Source organism: Dermacentor andersoni, chromosome 1 (assembly GCF_023375885.2).
Source record: "Dermacentor andersoni chromosome 1, qqDerAnde1_hic_scaffold, whole genome shotgun sequence".
NCBI lineage: Eukaryota > Metazoa > Arthropoda > Arachnida > Ixodida > Ixodidae > Dermacentor > Dermacentor andersoni.
Window position 1 is genome coordinate 107,281,326 of NC_092814.1, and position 16,167 is coordinate 107,297,492.

Below are 16,167 nucleotides of genomic sequence, written 5' to 3' on the forward strand. Positions count from 1 at the left end.
GTCTCTGTCCCTGGGGCCAGTATGGCGTAAAACTTTTCCAGTCTGTTTTTGTGCTCATATGGGCGAGGCCTGAGCCATTTTGACCTATAATGAAGGGCTAATGGCGGATTGGAATGAAAATAGACAGATTGGAATATATACATTATACCAGCCAGAGTCGATTGCAGCTCTCTGGACCTGCGGTGACATATGGTGACCCAAAAATTATGTTACCATGTCAGTTGGACCTTATAATTTAAAAACATTTTTTGCTATTATCATGAGCGTCAGATCGGGAATATGGAGTTTGATTGTAGTGCCGCTGATGTTTTCGGCTTTAGAGGAAAGCATGTGCTATGCTGCCTTTCGACCCACTCTTCCATATTCTTGTATGCTAAAGCTACAAAGCGCGCTTCTACCACCCCGCATTTTGATTGGCTTGCGGCAAGGCCAAACTATTTCTATTGTGTACAAGTGGCTTTCGATAAACCACAGTAGTTCATAGCTCTTGCTTCTCTATAAAGTCTGTTAGTGAAGCACATTTCCAGGCATTAACCCACACTGTCGAGACATCAAAGAAAAACATATGTATAAAAATGTCTTGGGCTACATTACGAAATGTTAGGCTCACTATTATAGCGGGACCGAATCCTGGCCACAGCAGCCGCATTTCGATGGGGGCGAAATGCGAAAACACCGGTGTACATAGATTTAGGTACACGTTAATGAACCCAAGGTAGTTCAAATTTTCGGAGTCCCCCACTGCGGCGGGCCTCATAATCAGAATGTAGTTTTGGCACGTAAAACCCCATAATTTAATTTATTTAGACTCACTATTGCAGAATGCACGTTCTTTGCGATTGCTACCACTAATTAAACTTATACAGGCACTATTACGACAATTTGCATGCAATAGACGGTTTCAGTATTAGAGTAATCTGCTTCAGAATTCTTGCTTAAAGGGTCCTGAACGGCCCCTCGGGCTTCGTGACAGAACACAGTCCGCAGATAGCATACACTGCCGTGAACTTCTGAGCCAAGTTTTGCAGTCGTCTGTGGCACGTAGAGTTCGCAAGTAGAATACAAAGTCCCCTTTCTCTGAAACACTCTCTTTTCAACAGAAGCCTGTTCCTCACTCTTTTCTAGATGCTTTATCTCATAATATAGCAGATTCCCATGTGTGGCTGCTATTGACCAATAGCTGACATCAATCAAGATGGGTGTTTGGATCAGTACGCTTCTTCCTGCTGTTACTGTGTACATTTATTGGTGCAGTTTAACGAACAGGCTGAAGTAAACGAAAATGAGCTTTCAAATTTTGATCATAATTGCGTACTTCCAGAAGAAGCCGACTGTCGTCTGCTCATGCTTGGCCGTGGCCGCTCGCATAGGAATAAACTTTCGCCACCCTGCTTATTGGTGTTGTAGCCAGTGGCTCTCACTAATTACGACTGTTTTTGAGTGCTCAACTAGCCTCAAACCACACGAAACCTAAGGGCAGACCACACACATGCTTGCCAGCACGCGCTACTCCTGGCCGTTCCTGGATAGATCTGGATAGATGCCTTGGCAGACTCATTGATAGTGCTAAAAAATATGCGAGTTGGATGTGGTTAATATCCATCGGTCAAGCTGGTGAATGACAAAGCTAGTCCACACTACATAGCATGGTCAGACTGTAGCATATGAGCATGCTCAAGCCCTGTCATGCACAAAGCAAATGCTGTGCATATGCACTATACTTGCATGTAGCTGCGGTCGGCTACATGATGTAGATATCGCGGCGTGTTCATGAGTAAGTGCATTGGGGCTTGCTGAGGACAACTGGGTTTGGCTTACGTTGGGCGTGTTGTAGGCACAAAAATCGGAAGTAGTGGCATCTACGTTAACATCTAAAATCAAATTTTATCTGCACGTCACAGTGACATTTAGAAGGTGAAGTGTTTTAAACACGCCCTGCTTCGCTGTAGCCTTTGCAGTGAAAGGCATTGAAGAAGGAGCGGAAACACCGTGAAGGCGGTGTTTGATTGCCAATAACTCCGCTTCTGCTGAACGCATTGAAGTATTTTTTGAAGCAAAATATTTCTGAAATAGGCAATTTTAACTTCAAATGCATTTCGCCTCTTCGATAAAAATTGGTTCAGGGTCTCTGTAAGACAGTTGCTGTACAGCGCTTGTGTTGGTTTATTCTGTGTTCTGTCTTGCTTTCGAAGTGCACTGCCATAATTCATATTCTGTTATTCCACCAAAATTCAGATTAGCCTGCTCCAAAGTGCTTCAGAGTAAAATTTTAGCTGCTCTGAATTGCTCCAAAGTGAAACTTGGTCTGCTCCAAGCTGCTCCAAAATGCGATTTTGTCTCCTCCAAAATGCAATTTCATTTTCTCCAGAAATTGCTCCAAAGTGACTTTGGGCGGTCCTACCCCTGTTTTATAGCCTGCCTGAACTACAGGAAGAAAAGGGGGAGGGGGGGGGCGTCAGGCTGCTGATAAAATAAAACTAGGAAAAAGGCAATCTCAATACTAGTTCATGGAACTTACTATGTATCAAATTGCTGCTATGCTCCAGTATACCACTGTATGCCCTAACTCGTCACTTTGTATCAAATTGCTGCCATGCTCCTGTATACCACTTGATGCCCTAACTTGTGTGTATACTGCCGCCTTAGCTTTTTTTTAGGTGCACCCTGTTTACAGAAAGAGAGAGGAACATTTATTTCATTCCGGCTCCTTGGCCGGGCTGTTTATAGAAGTATTATGTTGAAGAATGTTTGTTGCTCTATGAAGAAACAATGAAACTGAATCGTGCTTATAAATTTCTCAAGCTTAATAATTCGTGTTTCTATGAAATTTAATTTGGTCAATATTTGGCATAATCTTCTTTTAATTGAAGATGGAGGAAGTGGATGCAAAATTGTTAAGTATAGGTCAAACAGCAGTTGCATTGTGCACATTAAGCTTTGCATGTGTTCTTAGCTGTTTGGTACTTGCTGAAACTGTGCATAACAAAACAAAACAATTAAGTGCATCTTCTGCTTGACATAAGCACAGGATATATTAAACAAATCTTTTTGTGTTCACTTTGTTCTGAAGGGGTTTGACTGTAGTGGCAATCACTGGCAGTAGTTAATATTAGTAAAACTTGGCACACTGCCTAATTACTCCTTATTCCAAGTTTGCCAGGATCATCCAAGAGCAGTGTATCCTACCTTTAATTGAAAACATTGTTCTTTGTTTTTTACTTGCTTTGCGTCCTTGAAACTTAACATTTTAACATTTTTCTGATTTTTAATAGGATTGATGACATCGAAATCGAGGAGGATGAAGATGAGGAGAAGGTGATTGAACGGCAACGGCAGCAACGACAGGAACTGCTTAAGGTGTGCCCCGTAGTGGCTTAAAGTTCCACTTGACATCTTTAATGTACCAGTCATTGCAGCTGGACTTTCATATGCAGCTCTGAAGGTTTGGTACCTTTATGTGGGTATATAAGGTGTTCTCTTTTAATCTTAGCAGAATTTATTTTAAATTGCCTAGGGTATGTTGCACAATTCTACTCTTCCAGTTGGATTACTCCAAGAGGTGGACATTATTTGCACAAGAAATTGAAATGCGTAATCAACTGTTACCAAAATTTCACTAATTAGCCTTTAAACAAATTGCTTTATGGCACACGCTTAGATTTACAAATTGTGGCTGTGCGCAAGGCATATCCACTTGAAAAATTGTGACTGTGTGCAAGGCATATCCTCTTAGTAAAAAAATTGGATCAATAATAAAAACGGGATCACAGCGGCTTATGCTAAGTCATGCAATGGGGAAGCATACAAAACAACAAATTGACAGCAACATGTCATTATTCATTGGTCTGTGGCTGCTAAAGTGGAAACTACCTAAGCCCCCATTCCCATGCCTCACGCCACATCACTTTTTTCCCCTTGGTAGGAACCCTCAATGTCATGCCTGGCAGTGAAGCATAGGTAAAAAACAACTACTGCAGAAGTGAAAGGGCAAAATGATATATTAATGCAAATTTAAAAATGGTGGGGGGAAAGATGCTTAAACACACATTTGAGCTATGGACCTCCCAATCGCAAGGGCAGTGCTGGGACTACTACTATGTCACGATAGACGAATGGAGGGAGAGCTTACTCCAGAGTATTTACCCATGGTCCCGTAGTGCAGCTCGGCTAGGTACAAATGGGCAAAGGGCAAAGATGTGTCCATGTCCGTAGTAAGTAGGCACAGTCCCCAGATTTTTCTCTCTCAACTCGCACATGTGCGCACGTGTCAGAAAAATGCGGCATCTCTCTCGTGGGTCTGTGTCATTGACGAAACTGATACATGCCATGTGGAACGTCAAAAGCAGTGTAGCATGCTGTGACGAGTTGTCCATAGCATTCGCCATCACCACAAAAGTAATGACTACCATGGTGCCCCATGAAGAGCGAGCAAGAAATAAATAAAAATGAACGGGTGAAGGAAAGATGTCACACAGTTCCGGTCCACTCTGCTCCATGGAGTGATTGCCACTCGAAATCTGCTCTCGATTTTCCATTGGAACATGCAACTCATGCTCTCACTCTGTCATTGGAACACACTTGCTACTAAAAGAGCAGAAAAAGTTGCTGTGACTTTGCCATTAGAATATACCATATATGTGTCTAATGCAGATGGCCAGCTTTGTAAGACTCGCACTCTATTGCTTCCTAACACATCCCCAACCTTTGGCACAAGTATATTGCAGCTGCAATGGGGTCTTGTGAACGAGGCAAAAGAACAGCATACATTCAAGATAATACTCATTGTTTGGGAATACAAGCAGACCAGCACCAAGCAGAAGTGAGGGCATCCTTTCTGTAAAAGAAATTTATTTATTTATTTATTCTGCCTTCAAGGCCCGAAGGCGTTACAGAAGGGAGTGGAACAAAATACAGAGCATGTACAGATGACAGGTTATAATAATAAAAAAAAATGGTGATTAACAAAAGCATTCTTCAATAGTAGTTCTGAAAGCAGATGTACAGTGCAGTCCACTTATAACGATATCGAGAAAGACGAAAAATATGATCGTTATAACCGATGATCGCTATATCTGGACTGCAGTTATCAAAAAAAAAAAAAAATTTAAACGCGTTTGCGCTCTTTACCTTTGCAGTTCTGAACTCGAATTCGCTACTTGCTCTAAAGAATAGATGATGTATACAGTAGGCCGTGAAAAACAAACTTTATTTCTAGCGCCAATGACCGTGTCAAGGATTAGGCGCGCCAAAATAGTCCGAAATCTGCACTTGCTTTTGCGACAGCTTCAGCTTCACAACCGCGGTGTGCATGGATTCCAGCTGCTGCGCGAACACTGGCGGCAATCCTTTAGCATGCATAAAATCAATTAAGGAGTCGATCGACGACAGTGCACTTTGCGTGGACATCGTGGTCGGGGTCAAGGAGCCACTGTCGATCTCGTTGTCACTGTCGCCGATGCCGTCGCCGCCGTCGCACAACTTTGCGTCTGTCGAGACAGCACATCTTCGGCGATCGCCTCGTCGGTGACCTCATCGCAGAACGAGGCAGCACTGTCTGCAGTCAAAAACTCCTCCTTCGACACACCACCTGTGTCACCAGCAGGAACGAGCTCCCAGAGCTCGGTTATGTCAGCGACTTCCACCGGGTCGGTCTCAGCGGGTTGGGGAAGTTCGTCCTTACGCACAAAGCCCGCCTTCTTGAAGCAATTGGTGACGAACCACTGGTAAAGCGCCTCTTCAACATCGGCGTACAAAGGGTCTCTAACCCCTTTTCCGCTGATCGGAATGGCCGCTGATAGCTCCTGCCTTCACAATCGCGGTGCTCCCGGTTTTCAAGATGGTTGATATCGTTAACTGGACGAGCTCATACTTCTTCACGAGGGCGCTCACCTTGAAGCCGCATCGAGAGTCCTGCAAAACATCCATCTTCGTGTCAATCGACACAGCTTTGCGCTTTGTCGGCGATATCTTCGAACTGAGTTGAACCGTTGGTTGCACGCTGCTTCGGTGGCGTCAGCCTGCTATCGCGAGAGAGACGCGGGACGGGCGCCACCGCGCTTTGCTTGTCGCTTCTTTTTTTCTTTCTCTCTCTTTCGGAGCGACTGTGGCCGACGCGCATGAAGCAGCTAGTGCCATCTTGTGGCGCGCTGCGCCAACGTTGGCTGCGCCTACTCGTGCGCGGGCGGGGCGAGACGCGCTGCGCGGTAATGGCGGCAGATACGAACTTACGGAGGTAAACATCGCCTCGTCTCGACATCGTTCGTTTCAGGGAACTAAGCAATGCAAACATTACGATTATTTGGCGCGGAAAACGCCGTCCAGACTGCAAAATTTTGATCGTTATATCCGATATGCGGTGAATAACCTATCGTTATAAATGGTTTTTTTCCCCATAGACCTAATGCATAAAATGACACTCTCATGTCGACCCATCGTTATAACCGATATATCGTTATATGTGGTATCGTTATAAGTGGACTGCACTGTATCAGTTACGTTAACAATTGAGGCCGGCAGATGATTCCATTCATTGGTAGTTTTAGGAATAAATGAATAAAAAAAATAGGTTCATGCGACCATGTGGAACGCTCAATTTATGGTGATGGTCAGTACGAGATATGTATGCAGGTTCGGAGAAAAGCAAAATGGCATGCTAAGGAAAAAAGTATGTTTCTTCTGTAATTATTTACAAAGGAAAATGGGGCTGTGCTTTCAAAAATACTCTGCCCAAGTGGGTTAACTACCGAAACAGGAAAAACACACTGCCATTACCACTTGATGGAAGTGATGAAGAAACCATAATTATTCAGAGCTGTCCTGGTGCGTCTGCCTGCTCCTTCATGCATAGTGTATGCTATTGTGCTTTGTGTATTTTATTAGAAAGAAGTGTAATGCACTGACACATAAAGGACGTGTTAATCTGTATATATTTACGTACAAAACAACCAAAACGTGCACTGTCAGCAACAGTGTGAATGCAGTTTCTTGCTCTTTTAGGCTACTGATCATCCCTTATATTGCAGTGCTCTTCTCAAAGAAAAGGAACTACACTCGGCTAAGACATGCAGCACATTTACGCTCAGATCACAGTCGAACCCTCTTATAACAAAATTCAAGGGCCACGAACATTCCATTGTTATAACCGATAATTGGTATAACCGGGTTGCATAAAGAACATCAAAATAGGGAGATGGCTGAACTGATGTGAGAAAACTATAATGGTGGGGAGGCCAGTGGCCCTCCCCAGCACCTTCCTCCATCCGGCTGCTGATTGTGCTTACTCGTTTAACTGCTTCCTGGGCACTCCGATTGCGTCTAACAAGCCACGGCTGTCGGCATTAAAGAATGGCACTGCTATACCAACTGCTGCAAAGAGGGGTCACGGGTGGCAGGCGATATGCGAGCACCGCCGAGGCATCGCTTTGGTGGCCCCAAAAGGGGCCTTTTAAATCTTGCGAGAAGCCTGCTGCGGCAGCCTGTCAGCTTGAGAAATCCAGAAGAAACGCTGAGGCGAGATCGCCATAAGCATCTCGCCACGTACCTCCCACTGGCTTGCACGAGAAAACCCTATATTCATCAGCCTTGCATGCTTGCCGAGGTGCTCCCCGTAGTGCAGCGGTAGGTTCCTCGTGAAAACAAAGCCCCGTAGGGGGACCGAATCATCTGCCGGGCCTCCTGTGAGGACAACATTGAGGCAGCCTGCCCTACCACGTCATCGCTGCCATCGTCGCCGTTGCTATCTGATACAAGCACGTTTGCGACCATTGCCTCATTGATTAGAAGCACTTAGCTTCCAAATTTATGGTTATGCTCTTTCTTTTCACTGGCAACGTCGTGCATTGTCTATGATCAGCAGGCGGATCCGCCATCTTCCCTTTCGGCAGCGAGTCAAACCAACTGTTGGTCAAACGAGGCTGAGAAACTGCGTGGCCAGGAACGATTTCGACACAACCAACAAAGACTAATGACAAAGACAACAACAACAAAGACAAAGATTAATGTGTTTGCAGAACTGCGCTGAATGAGGAGCCAGCGAGCAACATGTGAGCAATCTGTGAGCAGTGCAGTTGGCGCGGTCCATTAGGGTTTCGGAAGGTGGAGCATCGTAGAGCTCTAGGCGTAGCCCATTCGTGTTCGGAGGTGTGGAAGGGCGACTGGAGGGAGGCGTGCGGCGATGGCTGGAAAATGAGCGTGCGGTGGCTGTTGGAGCAGCGGCCCATTGTGCAGAGGCTCGAACTTCTCGTTTTCTTTTCTTCCTTTTTTTTTTTTAAAGGATTTCACATTTCACTACCTCTTGGCTCAGATACTCAGTAGCCAGACTTCGTTATAACTGATAATGCGGAATCAAGACATTGTAGTAAGCGGGTTATTTCACCATGGAAAGCATACAAAAGTTGATGGTGCAGCAGCTTCTCATTGTTAAAACCAGTATCATTGTAAGTGGGTTCGACTGTATAAAGGGTAGAAGGGAGGTGATAGGCCCAGTGCATACTTTGCTGTGGGAGGGAAGCTTTTCATGTGGTATTGTCCATCACAAGAACTAATAGATAGGCAAATTTATTATCACATTGAGCTTGTCCACTTAGCTGTTCATGTCATTTGTAAGCTTTCAGATGAAAAGGTTCAGTGACACTTGATGAAGAACGCACTAGCAGGCGATTTTGTTTGTCGAACTCACTTCGCTGCATTGAAGTTGTAGCCTCAATGGCATTGCTTCAAAAATAAAGGGATAAATACTCAATGCAGAATCAGCACAAATTCGGAAACCAGTCTTTCCTATTTAAAAAATGTAATAAGTGTCCCTGCTTATGTTAACTGCCATTCTTCATCTGCCAGTGCTCTGTTTCTTTTAGGCGTCAACACTTTGCCATTCTTAGCACTTTAAACCTGCAGCGTATCGCTCAGGTCTTGGATGCAATGCTATCTCGTTTTCAATAGTGAGATTGATTGCATTAATGTTGTGCAAATACAGTAAACTCTCAGTTGTACGAACGTCGGTTTATCGAATATTTCAGAATAACGAACTTTTTAAAAATCCCCAGCAGTTTTCTTATAGATTCTACGCAAAAAATGTCTCACTTAAACGAATTTCGGAGCAGTCAGTATTTCAGTTTAACGAACTCGCTCAGAGGACCAAGGCTTATTTTTACGATCAGAACCGATGCCCGCCCTCATCAAACCGCCGCTCCAGCGGCAATTTAACGTCTCTGGAGCTACAGCGCCCCTGGGGCAAAGCGGTGGCGCGGAAAACGAAAGGAAATGAGGCATGGCCTCCGAGATCGCCCGCACAAAACGAGCAAGCATGTAATCTCGGAGGCCATGAACAAATTAACATCGCTGGCGCTTACAACGCCGCCAGAGAAAAGCGGCGATCTGTCACACCACAAACCACGTGGTGTGTGTTTTTTTCCGACCGGCTGGTCGTGGCATGGTCGTCGTCTCTTTCTTTCGAAGAAAAGCGAAGAAGTGACCAAGAAGAGGCAACTGCTGAGCCAGTTTCAAGCCCTATAAATCTAGCTGAGGTTGTAGGGTACATTGGAAAGTTGAGAGACTTTGTGTCTCAACAGCAAGCTGTGGCAGAAGTGTACAAAAACATTGATTCTTTGGACAGTTTTGTTACTTCTTGTGCTTTAAAAGTACAAGTGCAGAAGAAGATTACAGTTTTCTTTTCTAAGTGAGAAAGGCAGCATTATAACTGTTATGAAGCTTGTACTTGTTGATATGTACAAATTCCATTTCACACATTTCTAACACTACGGTCTTTTGCTCCATGAATTGCACTTCAAACTTTTGACTCTGTACGCCATGTCTTATGTTGGTCTAGTGAATATTCAGTTTAGTGAACTTTCAGTTAAGTGAAATATTTCCTTCGGTCCCTTGAAGTTCACTCAAGTGAGAGTTCACTGTAACAGCTAAAATGACATACTATATATAATGTGGCAACTGATTTACCCATTGACATTGCCATCAATTCCAAGTACTACTAACACTTTCCTTTCCTGTCTAGCAGCACCGCGAAAGTGACACTTGCATACCAGCCAATCCTCCGAAATTATTCATAAAATTATAAATTTGGGCCACTTTTACGACTTAATGAATCTTGCATCAAGTTTTACGAAACACAACTTTTGTTCGAGAAAAAGATTAGCTCATCGGTCTCCCAACTTGCCATTGGAAGTTTCCTGATGGTGAAATGATGTCGGAGGGTTACTTGGTTTAAGCAAGCTACTCAACCAAGCAAAATTGGCTGCAGCAAATTCACTGGTAAAGTTGCTGTTATCTGAATACAATGTGTTGGCTGCTCAATCACTGCTGTTCCGAGTTTGCTGCTACTTGTGTGCTGCATCTCAATGTAGTAGATTGTGAAGGAAGTGTGAATGTATCCCTCAAAAAGCATGACTGAAAAAAAAAAAGAGGTGCTACTACTTTTCTCCTCTTCCGCCTCGATGGGCTGTCCAGGGATTTCACTAATTTTAATGTTCACAGGTTGGCAGGTATGCACTTGCCACGATGATATGCACTAGCTCAATGTGGCAGTAAATTTACCCATCTGACTAGGGTATAAGTGTTGGGGACCTAAATGGTTCAGTGCATTGTATGGGTAACCGTTGTGGGTAACCGTAAGCAACCGATTGTTGCACTGTTACATTGCTATGTGTGTTGTCATTGTAAGTGGATTGCACTTATTTTCTGCTTTAAGTATGTTCTGTGCGCGAAAGCTACCACGAATGTTGAAGACCACTCTTTGTGTGTATTAGTATACAGCATTCGGCATTCCCATGTCATCTTTTCCAGAGGTTGGGTGTTGAGAACCAAGTTGAAAGCAGTGGATTTTCATCTCCAGTGCATTCACGTGGTAGTGGGACCCACACTCCGGATTCTGTGACCATTGATAACATGGTGAGATTTATTAAGTTTGTAACATTGTCTTCTTATAGCCTGAATTATTTTTGCCAAAAGAAGAACATTAGAAGTCAATTTGAACATACTTGGATACGAAGTAAGAACATCCAGGATTACTTTCAAACTTATCTCTATGACAATCACAATTTCCAAGGGTCGAACAAACGTCATCTCATGTTTGCTCATGTGAGTACGCCGGCAGCATGCAGATGGGCTAAGCGATGAATGCCGCACTCTGGACTCGCATTGAAAGGATTCGTAATGCAGCAAGCTTCAACTATGATGGTGACACACCTCAAGGTGTGCAATTTGGAAAGCAGATTACTTGTTCATCAAATGTCGGTGCTCTGGCCTTGAGTCATGTCATCCAGAGATACCAAATGAAGCATGCCGTTGTCCTCAGAGAGTGTGCTCGTCGTGGCACCCAGGGGCAGCTGTGGTATCTAGCTATGCTGCAGATGCCGCTGTATGTAACTATAGTGGTTAATTGCATGGCAGGGCTGGAGTCCGCGCTCACGCCTATGTGCTCCAGTCTGGCCTTGCTATGTGGTGCGGACCAGCTTTGTCCTGCACCAGCTTGATCAACAGATAGTAGCTGTTGGTTGAATAGTAGTGAAAAACGGTTAGTTGCCAAGTTGCATATTTTATGCAATATAGCTCAATACGAAGCGAAGTCTGCCAAAGCGTCTAGTCAGGAATGGCCAGAACTGAGCGCATGCTTGCCAGTGCGTCTGGTCTGACCTTTAGTTTCGCATGGTTCGAGGCTAGTTGAGTGTTCAAAACTAACAAATTAGCTAGACGTGATGGCTATGACACTGATAAGCAGTATGGCCAAAGTATCATATCTAGGTGGGTGGGCGTGGCTGAGCATTAACAGACGATAGTACGATGTGATATGCGATATTGATATGCAATAGTATGATAGTCATACTTTTGGAAGTACATAATTCTTATCGGAGTTCGAAATGCAGAGTTCTTTTAAAGTTGTTCGAATAAAAACATAGGTCACTTAAAATTTGAACGGACTTAGAACAACTTCTTCAATCTCACAAGAGTGAAAGAAAAAAAATGTTGCATCATCATTTTTATATTTATTTACGATACTGCCAGTCTCAGTGAGACCTAAGCTGGTCGGCATTGTATTTCACAGTTTTACAAAGACAGCTCATGCTTCATGGTGCAGTAGAAAAGTGGTACACGAGGTATTGCAAAAATCACAATGACAATTCGAAGTACAATACTTTTGGTTAGTATAACGACACTAGTCAATAACAAATAATAGTATTACTAAAGATTGTAGAAACAATAGTGAATAAATGACCTATGTAAAATTACAGAGGTCATACTGACAACAGCATATGAGTGACCATAGCTGGGGCTTGAGATGCATAACTATTATGCGCAAGAAACAAGTATTACAGCGAAGAAATTGGTGACAAGTTGTATCGCAGCTAGCAATGAGAAATCTATAGCAGCTACTTCTAAGTAAGCTCTTCTGAAATATGCTTGGTGGCAGCTAATCATGCAATATGCGAAGGCTTCCGAAATAAGCAGCCCATACAGCCCATATCTTGCACATGAAAGCAGCACTCAAAGTATATAGGGTATTTTTTTTATCAGTCTCCTGTTCTCAACTAGAAGGACTAGGTAACTGTTTGAGGCAAGCATTAATTTCTGTATGATATGACACAACATACAGTTGTGGGCTCTTTTGTGTGGTACAGCACGGATCATTTACGTTCAGAAATAGCAAGTTTGGTTAAATAGGTTTTGACAGACTGTGTTATTTTTTTTAGAACCACTATTCTGCTGCATATGCAAAAAGAGAGAAAAAGAAAAATTGAACCAGCTGTGTTTACACTAAATAGGTCATGGAGCCCACCACTTCTAAGAGCTGGTATTCTGTGTTAATCATTTCCAAGATGTTGCTCCGATGTTTGGATACTCGGTGTTGGCTTTTAGCATGTTTCAGGACAAATTAAAGGCTTGTTTCAGTAGTGCATAGTATAAAGCTAGCACGCATTTTTTTTTTCAGGCCTCGGACATTAATGAAAACAGTGAAGACACAACCGATTTTGAGGCTGCCATAATGGCCAAGCGGCAAATGATGGTTCAAGAAGGCAACAATGAATCGGACACAGGTGGGTAAATGTGAACTATTTAACTTGCGAATATAGATTTTAGGACCATGTTGTGATGCTTCCTCGCTTCTGTGTAAGCAGGCATTTGGTGAGTTGCACCACCGCATACCCGAGCACATGGGGGTTGGACCCTCCTGCGCTTAACCATGCATGGCTTAGCCGTGTCCAGGGAAAAGGGGATCGTGGGGGTTGAGCCGATGCCAGGAGTTTGGACCTTTACGGCCCCTCGGCGGAGGCCTTGGCTTCACGTAGATGGCACCCCGGACTGACCCAACTGGGGGAAATCGGTAGTTGCCATTTCCTCTCCTCCTCTCCAATCTTTGTCTATTTTTCGCACTTTCCATCTTTCCTGTCTTCTACTTATTTCTTTATTACTTCTGACCTTCCAGGCAGCAAGGGTTAACCTTGTGTGAGTAGCCAACCTAGGTTATGCCATATTTGGTTATAGTGGTAACGTACAGCTGCTGTTTGCAGGGCCTCTTTTACAGGCCCTGCAGTGTCCCCCTGTAGGGCTCCATGGTGGGTGGCTGGTGTTACTGCTGAAAAATACTCACTTATGGCTAGTTCCTTCCCCCCACTACCTGATTGCTCCTTGAAGAGGGAGCGCACTAATGAAATCTTCGAATTTTTTGATAGCCAAAAAGAAACCTTCCTCTGATTTCATGTCATCCACATTGAAAAACAGTAAAAACGAGCATGAACAATCTCTCCTTTTGTTGTTTCGAAATCCTTAACTCGGGCACTTGCACCAGGCTATAAAGCATCCAAGATGGCTAGCGGTGATCTCCTTTTAGAACTCCGCGACAAAAAGCAACATTAGAAACTGCATTACCTAATATCATTTGGAGGTATCCCAGTGATAGTGACCCCGCACTGCACAATGAACACCACCCGTGGTGTTGTTTCCGATGATGACCAGATGGAGTTAACAGAAGTAGAACTATTAGAAGGCTGGAGTGATCAAAACAATCAATGTTAAGAGGATTCTGCTAAGGCACAATGGAAAAGAGATTAAAACAAAGCATCTAATACTTACCTTTGGTTCAAGTGGGCTCCTTGAGAGCATTGAGACAGGGTATGGGAAGATCCACATCGGACCGACCTCACCTGGAAAAAAATAACCATTGTACTCAGGCATAACCAAGAATCCAATGAAATTGAATCAATATGTTACGGTAACGATTATGTTTCTGGCTCTGCTTTAGCCAATCTGTTCAACAATTTTTTCATTAACCAATTCACAAGTAATGCAACACAACTATACAAAAGTATACAAAGATCTTGCACAAGCCCAAACATCATATTTTTTTACCCAACAGACGCTCAAGAGGTGGCTTCCGCAATAATAAACCTTAAAAACAGTAGCGTTTGTGACGTTGACAACCTGCAATTAGAACCAATAAAGTATGTAGTGCATGAGATAGCACGTCCATTAACGCACATTTTAAATCTTATGTCGCATGTAACCTCAATTGCCTAATGCTGGCAGTTTGTCGTGTTGCGCGAGTTTGCTTTAGCATTAGAATGAACACCCGAAAGATGCACGAAGAGGGGCAAGGAGGTGAATGAAACAGGGATGAGTGGCCACTACCAGCAGTTATTTTGTTCACTAGAGGTAAACATGTATGCAGTACCGTATTTGCTTCGTTCTAATGCACCCTCAATTGTAACGCGCACCGGTTTCCCGTAACCTAAAGAAAGGGAAGGCCTTTACAGTACCGCACATCTCATTCGTTCATACAGAAATACAACTTTCATTTGGAAAAACAGATTTACCCTCAATGCACTAAAATTGCGATGAATAAAAGAAGTTGCAGTTTCACCTGAAAGGGGAAGCATCGATTGCGATAGCAAAATTAGTAGACGGCTATATGAAGTAAGAATAGTAGTTTTATCGGCCATATAAACTCTTAAACATTCGCTTACTAACTAAATTAACAAGCATGGCGTCATGCACGCACAAGCAAACATGAACATGCCTTACTCAATAACCGCGGAAGCTCGCTGTCAAAATGCTGGAATGAGGAAGTGTGGTAGCAGGAGTGAGCAAATTGACCTTCGTGCTGCCTCTTGCTTCAACGCGAGCTAACCGACGAGAACACAGCTCGGTGCGCCTAGACGCATAGACTCTGTCCACATCGCAGATCCCTTTCAAGATGGGGCCCGTGGCCGCGCCGTACGTAGCAGCTACTGGAGTAGAATGCCTCTCCTTCTGTTTGCACCAGTCTCGCACGCAAGTTTCGGGAACTCAGAATGCCCGTGATGCTGCCCGATCTCCGTCCGTCTCCACACACGTGATCACTTTCCTTTTAATTGCGGCATCATGATGAACTCGGCATGTCTTCGCAGTCAGCACTTCTGCGCTGATAGAGCAAATGCAAAAAACGGGAAGGCAGACAGTGGACACGTACGCACTTGTACTACAGCACATGGAGAAAGCTACGTCAACTAGGCTTGAAGCGCGTATGAGGTGGCCATGTTGAATTGCCCATGGCAATATGGTAACGCAAGTTCACGGTCGTATGCGATTATAACGCGCACACAATTTTTGGACTCGTTTTATCGGAGAAAAGTGCCAGTTAGATTCGAGTAAATACGGTAGGGTTGTGAGAGTATCACTTTCTTGGTTCGAAGCGAATGGTTTGTATAGCTGTGGGATTTGCATAACACCTTGACATATAAGAGCCAGATGTTCAGAAAATTTAAGAAAAGCTTGTTCTTTATTTACAAAAAAGGAAACAGGTTCATCTCTGGAGTCAGCTTATATTTAAAGTGCCATTATTCAGATATTTTCATACAAAAATGCAAGTTCAACATTTCTTACAACTCCAGCAGCACAGAAAATTTGTTTACAGGCTCTTGCTCTCTGTTGTAATTCAGTTTACTTATAATTTTATGGTAGTTTAGGCCATGGGAGCGTTTCGTGTTTGCCCGTTGTACTGCATCATGATGCTATGAAGTAAGACCTTGACTGTGCGATGCCAGCTCTTTATGTTGTGTTGCGCAAATTCAGCTTGGTGCTTTACGTCTAAGCGCAAGCTTAACCTGTTCCTTTGTGCAAGAGACAGATGAACTTGCAGGCAAGCTTACCTTTTTGCAGTCCTTAGTCTAGCCCCCATGCATG

The 16,167-nt window shown here is 43.7% G+C and overlaps 1 protein-coding gene across 4 annotated transcripts in view; it reads left to right on the forward strand.

Annotated features, from left to right (window-relative positions):
• The window catches only part of Prp4k (Pre-mRNA processing factor 4 kinase), a 118,067-nt gene that overhangs the window by 38,974 nt on the left and 62,926 nt on the right, over positions 1-16,167 (forward strand). For all 4 annotated transcript variants that reach the window (XR_007602389.3, XR_007602390.3, XM_050193493.3 and 1 more), the window contains exons 6-8: positions 3,273-3,357; positions 10,795-10,899; positions 12,938-13,043. Coding sequence is in view for 2 of the 4 variants with exons in the window: in XM_050193493.3 (XP_050049450.1) it covers positions 3,273-3,357; positions 10,795-10,899; positions 12,938-13,043 (296 nt within the window). In the remaining 2 variants the exon portion in view is untranslated. The remainder of the gene's footprint in view (positions 1-3,272; positions 3,358-10,794; positions 10,900-12,937; positions 13,044-16,167) is intronic.